Source organism: Harpia harpyja, chromosome 3 (genome assembly GCF_026419915.1).
Source record: "Harpia harpyja isolate bHarHar1 chromosome 3, bHarHar1 primary haplotype, whole genome shotgun sequence".
Taxonomy (NCBI): Eukaryota; Metazoa; Chordata; class Aves; order Accipitriformes; family Accipitridae; genus Harpia; species Harpia harpyja.
This window is the reverse complement of record NC_068942.1, coordinates 34092447-34107719: the sequence shown is the minus strand read 5'-3', so window position 1 is coordinate 34107719 and position 15273 is coordinate 34092447. Positions and strand designations below refer to the sequence as shown.

General features: G+C 39.8%; 1 protein-coding gene across 5 annotated transcripts in view; it reads right to left on the bottom strand.

The window, feature by feature from the left end:
• The window catches only part of IFTAP (intraflagellar transport associated protein), a 70825-nt gene that overhangs the window by 27058 nt on the left and 28494 nt on the right, over positions 1-15273 (bottom strand). For 4 of the 5 annotated variants that reach the window (XM_052781902.1, XM_052781903.1, XM_052781898.1 and 1 more), the window contains 4 exons: positions 10704-10861; positions 9193-9264; positions 8197-8251; positions 1472-1602 (listed from right to left, as the gene is read on the bottom strand). In XM_052781902.1, coding sequence (XP_052637862.1) covers positions 1472-1602; positions 8197-8251; positions 9193-9264; positions 10704-10861 — 416 coding nt within the window. The remainder of the gene's footprint in view (positions 1-1471; positions 1603-8196; positions 8252-9192; positions 9265-10703; positions 10862-15273) is intronic. The other variant, XM_052781900.1, reaches the window with a different exon arrangement.

The window sequence follows — 15273 nt, the reverse complement described above, 5'->3', positions numbered from 1 at the left end:
AAGTCTTTCTTCTTGAAAAATGCAGCAACCCCTAACCAATGTAATAATACTCAGTTTCTTTTTCATAACCCAACTTTTCCTCAAATGGAAATGAATTTTGCATGCAGTGGGATCTTCATCTATTTTTCATGAATTATAGTTTAAAGAGTCATATGCAATCCTTTATGAACACTGCAGGCTGCTACAACCCTCCTTCTTCTTTGGTTTTATACAGAAGTTATCAAATGAGAAAACTATAAAACCTCATCCTAGGTGGTTTTTTTGTGTGCCAGTGGATATTTCTCAAGGCAAAAACCTTGAATTATGTCAATCCTTAGGGAAAAGAGTGAGTATTTTTATTCACAGAATGGTGGGTATTAAAGCTTGAAAGGTCAATTTAGAACATTTACTTTATCCCAGAGCAGACTTGTTCCTTACAGTAAAGGGTTTATTGCAAAGAACTAAACACAATTGAGCTCAGGAAAGGAGGCACCATATGCACTGCTATAACATCAAACCTTCATTGGTCACACGTCATTTATAAACTTGATTTAAGCCTCATGGGACATCAATAAGCATATGAAACTATCAAAACTGGACCATTTTAGCCGGAAGCTAACTTCAGCTTCTATTACAATCATCAGGCAGGGGAAAAGAGTGGTGAAGAATTCTGTGCAATAGAAACATCCCCAAAAGTTAATGCTCACACGGACTATTTGGATAGGAAGCTTAATGACTTAAAATAAGCCTGTGAGCAATCCACACCTTCTGTTCCAGTTTGAAAAGAACTGAAATTCTGAGGCAAAATGGCAATTCTAAATTAAAGCTTGTATTGATTGTGTCTCTTTAAAAGACTCAGACTCCATAATGCAAACCTCTCCACACCAGACTTAAACAATGCAGATTCTCAGCAGCATCTTGCTACTCATTTCCAAGAGGACAAATCCCAATTCTGATCACAATATATTCTAAAACCTCTTTTTCTTTTAAATGTCACATTGAAGGGAAATCATTCACTACCTCCTTGTTGCAGAAGTTGGTTCCTATATTCAGCCCAATGAGAACTGCAGGATGTTATAAGATCATGAGATCACTGGAAAATTAAGTGGCCCATCATTCTATATAAGTAATGATTTGTTCAAAGGTCAGGAAGTGCAAGAGTTTACTTGAATGTTCTGTGAGTTACACCAGTTAAATATTAAAAAGCCCACAAACAGTTTGAAGTATTGTAGTACACATTTTGAAAATGTAGGATTATATAGTAGCAGTGTGCAAGATAAAATAGTACCTTTCTATTAGAGTGTTTATCTCAGTTCTTAATGTATTTAAGAATTCATTATTAATTTAAAAATGAATAATGTGATTTGTTAACTCATAGCAGTTCCACACTCCACCTATATCACCCTGTTCTTGTGGAAATAGCATTAGAAGCCAATAAAAAAACACGCCAAACCCCCAATGTTTAAATAAATAAATAAATCTGACCTCATACCTCTTGGTCTTTGCTGTCCGATGGCTGTGGAACTGACAAGGTTCTGAACTTCGGTTGAATAGGCTTATCAAAAAAGGGTGTACAATAAGCCACTGTCTCTTCCACCTCTCCTGGGAGAACTAATGACCCTGCTGAATAAAAAATAGTCAACTTTAACCTTCCACTCAAGGTATAAGCTAGCAAAATCCTGTGTAAAATCCCATAGTGTTCAGACACAGGCAGAAGCTTGTTAATCAAAGTGTGCTGTACTTATTGTTGCATAATATATAATATAGGCAGCTATCTTTAAAATGGATCCATGCAGTCCTGAGCTAAAATCTAGATAATAAAATGTACTATACTAAGGAAAAATCAAACTGGGTTGAAAACAGACAGGTAGCTCTTCTTTCTTGAGGACACTGAATTAAAAAATCTGGATGTAGATGCTCCTGAACTCAGAGAACACCTGGGATTAGATTCATCTCTTTCATAACAAAGAAGGAAGGTCCTGAGCAGAGATGTCTGCAGTAGGAGTTAAATACCAGACTGAATCCTGGTCTTGCCATTGATTAGCTGGGCAGTCTCATTCAATTCTCTTTTGCTAGAGTTTCACCGCCCTTACATTGGACATAAAGAATCTTTGCAAAGCATCTTAACATGACTCTCCTTAAACATTAAGCAAAAATACCTGGCAGAAGTACTAATATTCGCCACTACAGTGCCAGATGACTCTCTTGTCCGAGGATATTTCATGGATGTTTGTTCCTCCCTGAGCCTTCCAAAAAGAGATACTTGAGAGGACTTCCCTATATCTGGGACACAGCAACATGTAACCTTTCCACATGGGTAGGATTTGGTCCACAGTTCATAAATGCACAGGCTTTCTGAATCACTTTTCCTTTACATACTTAAGCAAAACGTTCCTTCTGGGAACAGCGGGATTGCTTTCTGTGACAACTCAGACTGATATGCCTTAGGTTTAGAAATATCTTTTCACATGAATCAATCTCAGCTCTGCTACAGCACAGGTGTGTCCATCTTGTCTCAGAAATGTTTTTATGAAGGAACTTAAGGGGACCATATGTCTTGCAATTTAGTCGAAGGATTACGTATATCTACCTACTATTTTTTCTGGCTGATACACAAGTTTCTTTACAGCTTTATACTACATTTTAGTAGCTTGATTTCCTCTTGAAATCTCAGAATAAATTTTCAAAGCATTGCTTAAATGTTAGTTAATGGAACCAATAAGAGGCTACATAGATGCAGAGTGAAAAGGAAGAAGTGGCTATTTATCTCTACCTGCACACTTTTACCACAGTAGTGGAGTTACAGACCTCTCATTCTCCTGTAAATCTGCATTTGAAAATAATGATTTCCTAGCTAGGCCTTCGTAAAAACTCCATGATAGAATTCTTCATTTAGTCTTCTTCTAGGAATTGTGTACTACTTCAAAGCCAGCAGGGCTTTGGACTTGTAAAGTAGAATGTTCTTTAAAAAAGAGCTGAGTTCATTCCCTTGGGTATCTCATTCCTGAATTTTTGTCTTTTGGTTCATGATTCACATACAAGTGGTTTCCAGTTTTCATCCCTATTGTCTTGGTTGCGTATATCTATCTCTAGTCATCTACGTGCTTTCAGTACTTGTTCTCAGCGTAGCATCTGATCTTATTCTGCATCAGTTATATGAGAAAGCTTTCTGAAAAGAACAGTGCAGTCCACAGGTATATATGCTATGTCTTCACATGTTCTGCAACTGCTTTTTTCGATCTTTCGTAACTTGGGTCAAAACTATTTGTAGGACAGAAGGAAGATGTGAATGCTCATTTAACGGCAATGGCATTTTCTGCTATTGTTTCAAACTTGCACCCTAAATGCATACCCTCACTGAAGGAAGGAAAGCCTGGACATCAGGAGGTTTGTATCACCTCCTGATATAAACACTGATTATTTCTGTACCAAGAGCTTCCCCCCGCTTCAACAGACCAATCAGCGGAGAGAAGACGAGGAGGAAGCACTGTTATACAACAGTTTGGCAACGGCTCTGAAAGACAACTCTTTAAAATTTAGGACAACAGAAGGAAATTTATTTTTGCTTTTAGCAAGAAGTGCTTGTCATACTCAGAATGTCAATTCCACTATTTTAAGGCTCGTTAGTAATGCAAACAATGTTTCAAATTCCCTTCAATCACCCCATAAGAATGTGGTAATCAACCTTTGTTTGCCAGTAGACATGCCAGAAATGAGCTTTGTCTCTCTATCCTGGCTGTGTGACAGCATATGAAAGTCTAATCGGTAAATGCTGCTTTCCCTGATAATGTTTAATCAAGAAACTCCTTCAGAAAGAAAAATTAGGGAGTTTTGACAGTCCTCCTTCTCAGTGGGAGCTCCCAAAGGAACTGTAGGCTATTGTAAGTTCTAGCCAGTACCTCACAGCTCGTTTAGGCTGATGCTACAGCACTAGTGGATGATGATCCTAATTAAGCTGCTAATTATGTTCTCTGTGGAGGTGATTAATTAGCCTTGGACACTGCCAGCGGCACCATATATAGAGATAACTGAGCAGGCAGTGATACCAAAAATCTGAGAAGAGATTTTGAAATATACTTCTCATACCATGAAGAATCAACTTCCTGGGTGATACGGCAGTGAGCTCTGATGATTTTACTCAACTCCAGCATACTTTAATGACGGTCTATCTGGAAACTAAGCAATTTTCTTTTCCTTAGTCCGTCCGTCCCCCCCCCACGATAGAGTCACAGAAAGTGATTACCAAATCTGTGAACACTGCTGAGTTGCCGGTTTTTGCTCATTGTGCACCACTGACATTAATTATAAGTATAGAAAAAAAGAACCTATTGGCACAAACCTGATTTCAATTTTCAAGAGTGAAGAAGTTCAAAGTCTTGTCTATATCTTTAGTTTCACTGTAGCCAAATGATGCCCAGCTATAGATACACTAACACAGGTTTTACCACTTTCAGACACTACATTTCACAAAAATGCTGTTGATGGGGAGCTGAGGAGGTAGGTAGTGATAGCGAAAAAAGCTTAAAAGCTAAATTTTGCTGTCTCCTCTGAGTCTCAGGCTTTAGGCTGTTAGCCCCAAAGAGCCGCCTAGTGTGAAATCATCTTGAGGCAGTGTTAAATGGATTACAGAGACCGGAGGAGAAAAAAAGAAAGAGATCCAACAGTTTGGGGTAGCCCCACACTTGAAAAAATCCACATAATTTAATTCCGAATCCTCCTCCTCAACCTGATTTTTCTGGACATAAATATAAGCTGAAAATATGAATGGAAAGGCAGAGATTATAGAAAGTAACAGATACTGATATAATTTGCCTAAAGAATTATTTAAATAATAGTGGTGCTTGGCCTCATCTTCAAAGTAACTGAGTCACTTGGGTTAATCCTCAACCTCTGTAGGGTTACAGAGAACTGGGACCTTGAAAAGACAAGCTTACAGTACCTCAGGGCTCCAAGCTGTATTAGGATGGGACTCTGATATCCTTGCCTATGCAGCCTCATCCATACATTTAATTAGTCCTACTTTAATTTTCTCTTGTATTTAAAAAATTGCACACTCAAGGTCTCTAGACATGCTTTTTACCTATTTTGTACTTCATGCAAATATTACCTATTATTACCTAACTATACCTTCGAGCCCTGCAGCAAGTGATTTGTCACCAGTCCTGGAAGGGAATTCTGTTGTCAAAACATAGGTACTAGGCATTCTCCATCCATCCCTGGAGAAAGCCTGATCATCTCTATTGTTGCCTTAAGCTACTTACAGATTAAATTCAGTAAGAAAGAGTGATTAAACAGTCCACCATACACATGCTGTCTCTACAGGATGCACTAAAGCTATGGTTTAGGGCAGCAATTTTACTTTGCCAATTATGGTTTACCGTGCCAAAGTCCTACAATGCAAAGCATTGCTCTGGTTTCAGGCTTTCAGCCCAGTGCTGTCTAATAAAAACAGCTACAATGAATTTGCATACTGGCCAAATCTATGGGCTGCTTTTTTTTTGTAAGAAGCAGCTGTATTCATTCACACCTTAAAAGACATTGGACTTAGGAAAGTAAATTGGGAAAAAGAAAAAAAAGAGAAAACAACCCACTAGAATGATTCTTCCAGGACATCTCCCAAAAAGCACTGGTTTAGATGGGATGTTTTAACACCTGTTTTCTGTCATGCTTTTCACACTGTCAACTTTGAGCCACTTCCCCTTAAGTCTGAATATTTATTGTATCAATATACAGTTGCTAAGTCAGCTAACTGATTTGCCCTTTAAAGCTAAATTACGTACTGAGATACTGAACTGTTGCCAATAATATGTAGAGATAAAAGCTTGCTGTAATCATACTAGCAGGATATGATATTTTTTACTAGGTGTCCTAGCTTATTTTGCCAATGAAGTATTTTGCCAATATGAAGTCTTAAATCTATCATTTGTTCTGACATACAGGTGGCAGCATTTAAAAAGGCCAGCAACAGAATGTCTTTCAAATTTGTGTCACACTTTGCCTCACTTATAAACTAACTGGAATTCTACAGAATTAATCCTTTATTAAGGTGGTCAATAGGGATATTATTTTATATTACTTCATTATTACAAACAAGGGAAGCGACACCATTTTATATTTTAATTTGCATTTTGTTGCTATGGTTTCTACAGGAGTAAGATTTTACCTGCCTTATTATGAAGCCTGTCAAGTGGATTTTGACAGGTAAGACAACTGTCAAACTATAAGTCCTATTTTCTGCACTTAGGAGTCATGGGGAGATTTTTCATCTTGACTCAAGAACTGTCTCCACTGAAGAAGCCCTAGGCAAGACCCAGGCTGTGGGTTTCCCAGATAAAAATTTGGATGCTATTCACTTTCCTTACAGACTTTAGAAGGAATGATTAGCTTCTGGCTATGCAGTGTTTTGATGTTATAAAATACAACCTAAATGCTTAATGCTGTTAGTGAGCACCATTGATTGCTTAGGAGTGGATACAGCTTCTTTCTGCACTGAGGCAGTCTGTGCAGGGAATTTGTGCAGAGTGCTGTCTTATGGGAAGAGCTGAGGAGAGTAGAGATTGAAAGCCAAATCCAATGTCACGTAAAAAGCGAGTAGTTAGCACACTGATAATCTACAGTAGTGGTGGTATAATGTTATGTTTATTATTTTTATAATCACCAATAAAAGCACTAACTGAAAGGTTTTCCCAATGCGGTTTGCATAAAGTGCTATACAGACAGTACAAGCAGATGATAATTTTTGTAATTCTCATCTTGTTCAAATGCAGTCTGTTTTACCAGGGGTTTCTAAACATATGTGATTAACATTTACTCTTGCACACACACAAATACACAGAAATGACTGAAAAGCCTGGAGAGAGGCAAGGTCTGGCATGGTCCAGAAAGTGGCGAGCTATCCCCAAGCTCTGGCAGAGCTCTTCTTTCCTCACTGCCCTGCTCGGTATTTTAGTGTTGGGCTTATTTCTCATCATCCAATTTGTGGCCTGTTTTGAACTAGAGATATCTAACAATACTTCCATGAACTAGATATAGACAATTCTCATTTCATTATGATGCAAGTGAAATGTGGGTTTAGGCTTCCACCAGTAAGCCCCAGGTTTTTTTAATAGATATTACCAGAATTTAAGACATAAACACAGAAGAATGTCCTACAAAGGGAAAAATAGGCACATACGAACACTGCACTCAAAAGAAATCTTTGATGCCTGTACCTGATACAGGACTGCTATCTTACTCCCTCCTTCCTGAAATGCCCAGGTTGGAGAAAGAATATTTGCTGTAAACCTGACTTACGTTGGTTTATTATTTTCTTGTGAGTTACAGCCAAGCTCCAAATATTAATCAACTGGAAGTCTCTAAGCCCTCTGACTTCATAGGAATTCTGCACATGCAGAAAGGAAAGCCTAATCAAATCTTTAACGGGTTAGACAGACTAATCAAATGGCAATAACCAAGGATCCAAGGACCAAAGTCTTACTCTCCAACAGCTTCTTTCAGTGACCTTAGGCAAATCCCTTAATCTGTGTGGCTTGGTTTCTTTGTGTAGTCACAGGTATAGATGAGGAAAATGAATTTAAAAGGTCATCAATTCTGGTGGTAATAAAGACCACACAAGCACCTATGATAGACAAATATCTATGGAAACTAGGTTTCTATTTACTTTTTAGAGGTGGGAGAGTTAAAATTATTATAGATGTATGGAACAGTTCAACACAAATCAAAATGCTCATAATTGGAATTCTTGAAGAAGTTCACTGTGAATTCAAAACTAGTCTCATCTATTTGAAGCCCAGGATGAAATAATTTTAATAGGTAGGGACATTTTCATTAAATATTTCCACTTTATAGAACTCTCAGCACCCACGTTACTTTGTGGAGAAACTTTGGTAATCAAAATAATTTCAGTACAAAATAGAACTGCAGAAGAATGTAGAAACATTGCTAACAAGAAGTGTTCTACAATTCTGAAAAATCTTGAAAAAAAAAACCTACTCACCAGGACACAGTATAATAAATATTCCTTATAATTTATTACCTCCTTACCTCTTAGAGTAAGGAAATGAGTATTTGAATTTGGGGAATTTGGGGAATTTTCTAGCAATAGAAGAACTGAGGAAGAACACCTTTTTTAGAGGAGAAACAGTTCTTTAAACAATGTCCATACACTTGTATCCAAAGACAGACAATGATAGTGAATACGAAGGGGGGGAAACCTACCACTGCATGTCTCTTCATCTGTGTCTATATCTTCCAAATCCAAGTACTTGTCCACCTGTCATAAAACACCCAAATTGAAAAATAGTTTAAAATGTATTAATTCCATTCCTTATAGTACAATCTAAAGCAAAGCAAAAAAGCATTAAACTGTCTGCTTCATCTTCTCCATTCTCCCCTGCATTTTTCCAAGAAAGCATATGAATTTTCTTTGAAATGTGTAACCCAAAGGAAGTACTTTTATGTATAAGCAAAGAATTGTTGCCAAAATCGCTGCATATCAACCACAGTGATGGAAAAGAAGCTCAAGCTGTACAGCAACTTTTTCAGTAACTTAGTGGGAAGATGGAGAAGTAAAATATTTTCATAGGAAAAAGATACATGATAAGTTTTGCAAGTTTTGCAAGATCACTGCATATGGTAGAGAGACAATACATGCAAAGTAGAGCTTGATCCATTTTGATACTAATGAACTGACTGGGAAATAAAAAAGCTAAAAATTATTAAAGTTTTAATATTTCATCTGGGACACTGCACTACTGTTTTTTCAGGCTGATGTCCCTTGAAAATGGTCTAAACTATCTAAAACATATCACAAGAAAAGACATTTCTTATTTCGGGTAACACTCTGAATAGATGCATAGAGTGAGAGTGAAAGGCCTTTCCCAGCCTATGTGCAAATAGTGTTACCATTGAGGATTTACTGTATGCACTGGGTAATCCTCTGTGTTTTCATGAAGTAATTAGAGATGTTCTTAGATAATTTTTTCCAACCTGATTTGACACCATTCTCAACACTTATATAACCTTTACACTTTAAAAGTACATACTCATTAACCTTTGAAAAAAATTTTGGATGGTGATGCTCTCATCCTTCTTTCCCACAGATGGGAAAGAAATACATCAACATATTGCAAGTACTTTGTAAATGAATAAAGCAAGAAACAGTCATGTTCTGCTCATAATCCCCACTTTGAATAAAATCAAAGAAAAACTCACCTTCACTCTTTCAGAAAGACTGAGATCATTTCCATAAGAGCCACCAGTTTTCCAGCTCTCATTCATCACTGTCTGTAGATAAATAGGCGGAAATACTTATATGCATGAAACAGAACCAAAATCACAGTCAGAGCTCCTACTGATTTAACACATACAGATCCTTTAAGGTGCATTTAAAAATTTAAAAAGTGAATGCAATGCTCCTGAAAATAGAACGTATGCAGGTAATCCTCCGAAATCCTACACAGGACCAGACTGAATCAATTGGAACAATAGTGCAAGTAATCATAACATGCCTAAAAAGCAGCATTTAGAACAGAAGCATTGTTTTCAATAGCAGTTTTTTCCTTCTTTCCTCAGGGCAGGCTTAAAGGGTACAGTGGCCAACTTACTGCATTACAGCCTCCTCCTGCTACTATGCTAGCAATTTTTCTGATGCATTCTGCTATTACTGTATTTGTTTCTTAAACTGCTAATGTGACAAAAAAGTACAGCCATGCCTGAAACTTTTTTTCTGTAGCAACAAAGACAAGTATTAAGATGTTCCATTAAATAAAGGATAATGGAAGTTGCACATTGCTTTATGGGGCAGAAAGCCAATTTAAAGTGGCTAAAGTAAGAGACCCAAAGGCAGTCCATCCCAATAAGGCAACCATATTCTTCATGAGAAAAATGGCAGAAAGATTCTTGTCATTATTATTATTACACAATCAACTGACAGAATGTGATTGTTTTAAAAGCCTTGCTCGATTCCACCTCAAAGGCATGTGCTAGTAGGGAGGAAAACAACAGCTTGTGCTCTTTGACTGAGGCCTGGCAGGCCCATCATTTGAAGGCACTTAAGTGTGTTGCTCTGTGTATTGCACAAAATGACCTGCTACTTCTTTTTTAATAAAAAGTTTAATGAAGGGAATTTTTGAGTACAGGCTAGATCACAGCTTAGTTATTTGTTATTCAGGCAGGAGGGCAGAAGTTCTTAACAAGTGGACTCAGATTTCCATCTTGCTCTCTCCAGATGATGTCTATTGTTTTCCTGTCCCTACACATTAAATCCCTAATCTCGTATATTTCAGAAGATTGAAAATGCCTCTGGCCTGCCTACTGTTTACTTTAGGTAGCTGAAGCAATCTACTTCAGTAACACAGAACTCAGGACTTGCTAAAATCCTCAAGAAACAAAATAAATCTGTGCATGTTGGCATCCATACTCTCAAGATTTTTTTCCTTTTTGCCAACCTCTACCAATAACTGCAGTCTTCAGTGAAAGCACTAAAAAGGGCCTTGCAGGGTGCCTTATTTATTAGTCAGATTCAGTAGAGCAAATGCCACTGCCAAACATGACCCATGCAGGTGCCTCTGTAAGCATTACACACTTACTTAGGTAGTATTTTAAATATTTGCCTTGGATGGGATAAATACCACTAGCCTCTAACATTTGGACAGTGTATCTCCCCATATTTTCATCTGTTTGAATATGGTGCTTATCCACATGGACAAATGTTAACTCATTACCTCATTCTCATTTGGCATCTGTGGTGGAAGACACCCCCACATTTCTTTGCTTCTTCCAGGTGAGCCATCCTGTTTACTTCTGTTTGATAATTCAGAAGTAGAATTTTTTTTTCTTAAGGAGTCCACTTCTCTTCCTTGAATTGTCTTCCCCTCTTCCTCTGCAAGGAGAATCACATCAGATCAGATAACATAATGCACCATCCAAGAAAAAGGAAAACATGAATTTCATTAGATCTAATATTGACTTATTTTACACATTCACTTTTCCCCTCATGCTTAGAGCTTTCATGTGCATCATATACATGTATTTCACAATCTTTATCATAAAATTGAATATGCAGTTTGAACTTCAAGTGCACCACCTATTCCTCAATACTGAAGAATTCATTGTCTCAAAAGCTTATGCAATATACAGAAAACTTCATAAAATAACTCAAGAGCTGAAAATACCCCAAAAAAGCAAGACAGAAAGGTTACATCTTAGTTTTTATTTAAAAACTCTGTTTAAATGCTCTCTGAATTTGGCACAAAATGGCACGTAACATTTGTGCCCGTGCCTTCACCCAGCACTGCAAACACCAGCACATATGAAGAGAGTCTCTTCTTTGTGACACTATAAACCCCATAGCAATTGCATGCACTCAGTAGAGCTATTTTAGGTGTACATTTTTAGAAATAAAATCAGAAAAAAAACCTCATTCCCCAACACCAACACACACTCCCAACACTCACATGTCTAGTTTTAAAAGTCCAGCAGCTGTGCTTATGTGGGATCTGTGCTCACAAAATCACTTGAGATCTTAAGCGCTTCAAGTGCACATATTCTTTAACATACCTAACTGACGGTGTACCTTCTCATCAAGCACAAGAAAGGACTCTGATTTTGATCATAGTACAGCAATGATCTGGTCCAAAAATGGAGTAGTTCTTGTATTTTCTACCTCACTATCTTGGTATCACCCTGTTTAATACTATCAGCCCAAACGTGTGCCCTGTGTGTGAACCTTGCAACCATCAGAGAAAATGCTCGCGTTGTCTAGTATAGAAGTGAGCCTTGGCAGTTCTTGTCAGAGCTGATACTGATACTGGCTGTGAGTCCACCCAGAGCCAGCACCCACAGAGCTCTCGGGTGTCCACAGGCACCACTGCCAGAATCTCCACCAGTCCAGGACCATGTGATGAGATGCACTGACAGGTCCTATAACCTAGCCCCTGTATCTTTAGTTAGTAAAACACCTCATCTAAGCTGATTTCTTTAGGCACTGCTGCTTTCAGTGTTTAACAACTATAGTATGCTCTTGACCTAGCTTATTACCGATTTGATTTCCTCCCTATATCAGCAATCTGACTGGATGGGAAAATTTTGCAAGTAAATATTTTTTTATTGGGATCAGACTAACAGCAGTATGCCAGTGATATTTAATTGCCAGAAGTTTAGGTCCTGAGAGTAAAGATTAAATACAGGTGTTCAAGCAGAGTTTGTTCCCTTAGGGGATTCCTTTGGTCTTGAAAGACAGACTGGAAAAATGTTTTGCTAGTGCATTTGCAGAAGATTGGAATAGCTTCTCTCGTGTTTATTTTACACATCAATAGTGGCTAACTGGGCCCTCACTCGAAAATAGGGAAGTATTCAGAAGCAGAACTGAGTCTTTCAATGATAGCTTATGACACCTTTCAGACTTTTAACAACTCCTTGGACAACAAGAGCAAAGTTAAAGAAGACAACTGTTAGTGCTTCTGACTGTCCTACCAGCCAGGTCCATGGGGCACGGAGCAGCCAGCAGAATTAGGATACAGCTAGGTGATCATCAGATGAAATCTCAACAGTACAGACTGGATCTAGGAGCTGATTACAGATCAGGACAAGTATGTGCATGGAAGTATGGACTTCCAAACCCACGCTGAATAGGTTTTTTTCCTACAACATGGCAAAAAAATATACTAATCACAGCCAAAATAAAAATGCACAACTTTTTATTTTGAAAGTCCCATTATCGAATATGGAGCAGCTATAGGGCAATCAATTCAAATGAACTTCACACCACATGTTGTTAATGAAAAATAAATGCTCATTTAACAGAGTTTCTTGGCTTTAGTTTGAAAAATCTACTTTGTAACAATAAGAAACACTGCAGTGCATTTCTAAAGCATAATTAAATGTTACAGGCATTGAAGTAATTCTTGTGGAGAGTTTTAATGATGCCCTTGGGGGTACTACATTGAGCCATCCACCAAAGAGTTATTAATCCCCAGGGACAGCTCTGTGCTGCAGTTACTATGACACATAGAAAGGGCTGGCAGTCTGGGCATAACCTGAAGTCCACACTCATAAGAGTCAAGGTTCATAGAAAGTAAATTCATAGAATCATAGAATGGTTTGGGTCGGAAGGGACCTTAAAGATCATCTAGTTCCAACCCCCCTGCCATGGGCAGGGACACCTTCCACTAGACCAGGTTGCTCAAAGCCCCATCCAACCTGGCCTTGGACACTTCCAGGGATGGGGCAGTCACAACCTCTCTGGGAAACCTGTTCCAGTGCCTCACCACCCTCACAGTAAAAAAACTTCTTCCTTACATCTAATCTAAATCTACCCTCTTTCAGTTTAAAAACATTACCCCTTGTCCTCTCACTACATGTCCTTGTAAAAAGTCCCTCTCTGGCTTTCTTGTAGGCCCCCTTTAGGTACTGGCAGGCTGCTATAAGGTCTGCCTGGAGCCTTCTCTTCTCCAGGTTGAACAACCCCAACTCTCTCAGCCTGTCCTCACTGGAGAGGTGCTCCAGCCCCCTGATCATCTTCGTGGCCCTCCTCTGGACTTGCTCCAACAGGTCATTGTCTTTCCTGTGCTGAGGGCTCCAGAGCTGGATGCAGTACTCCAGATTGAGTCTCATGACAGCGGTGTAGAGGGGGAGAATCGCCTCCCTCGACCTGCTGGCCACACTTCTTTTGATGCAGCCCAGGATACAGTTGGCTTTCTGGGCTCCAAATGCACATTGCTGGGTCATGTTGAGCTTCTCGTACAACCAACACCCCCAAGTCCTTCTCCGCAGGACTGCTCTCAATCCACTCATTGCCCAGCCTGTACTTGTGCTTGGGATTGCCCCAACCCATGTGCAGAACCTTGCACTTGGCCTTGCTGAACTTCATGAGGTTCACACGGGCCCACCTCTCAAGCCTGTCAAGGCCCCTCTGGATGGCATCCCTTCCCTCCAGCATGTTAACCACACCACACAACTTGGTGTCGTCAGCAAACTTGCTGAGGGTGCACTCAATGCCACTGTCCATGTCGCCGACAGAGATGTTAAACAACACCAGTCCCAGTACTGACCCCTGAGGAATGCCACTCATCACTGGTCTCCTCTCAGACATCGAGCTGTTGACCACAACTCTTTGAGTGCAACCATCCAGCCAATTCCTTACCCACCAAGTGGTCCATCCATCAAATCCACATCTCTCCAATTTAGAGACAAGGATGTCATGCAGGAAAGTGTCAAATGCTTTGCACAAGTCCAGGCAGATGACATCAGTTGCTCCTCCCTTGTCCACACTGTAACCCCATCATAAAAGGCCGCCAAATTTATCAGGCACAATTCACCCTTAGTGAAGCCATGTTGGCTGTCACCAATCAGCTCCTTATTTTCCAAGTGCCCTAGCACAATTTCCAGGAGGATCCGCTCCATGATCTTGCCAGGTACAGAGGTGAGACTGACTGGCCTGTGGTTCCCTGGGTCTTCCCTTTTTCCCTTTTTAAAAATGGGTGTCGTGTTTCCCCTTTTCCGGTCAGTAGGAAGTCCCCTGGACTGCCACGACTACTCAAATATGATGGATAGTGGCTTAGCCACTTCATCCACCAGTTCCCTCAGGACTTGTGGACACATCTCATCAGGTCCCATGGACTTGTGCATCTTCAGGTTCCTTAGATGGTCTCGAACCTGATCTTCTCCTGCCAGTCCCTGCCTTTGTCTTCTGTGTCTTGGGCAGTGTGGCTGGAGCACTTGCCAGTGAAGACTGAGGCAAAAAAGCCGATGAGTACCTCAGCCTTCTCCATGTCCCGGATAACCAGGTCTCCCGTTTCCTTCCAGAGAGGGCCCACATTTTCCCTAGTCTTCCTTTTATCACTGACATACCTACAGAAGCTTTTCTTGTTGCCCTTGATGTCCCTGGCCAGATTTAATTCTATCAGGGCTTTAGCTTTCCCAACATCATTCCTGGCTGCTCGGACAATTTCTCTGTAGTCTTCCCAGGCTACCTGTCCCTGCTTCTACCCTCTGCAGGCTTCCTTTTTGTGTTTGAGTTTGTCCAGGAGCTCCTCATTCATCCACGCAGGCCTCCTGGCGTTTTTGCCTCACTTCCTCTTTGTTGGGATTCATTGCTCCTGAGCTTGGAGAAGGTGATCCTTCAATATTAACCAGCTTTCTTGGGCCCCCTCTTCCCTCCAGGGATTTATCCCATGGTTCTCTACCAAGCAGATCCCTGAAGAGGCCAAAGTCTGCTATCCTGAAGTCCAGTGTAGCGAGCTTGCTGTGTGCCCTCCTTGCTGCCCTGAGGATCTAGAACTCTACCATTTCATG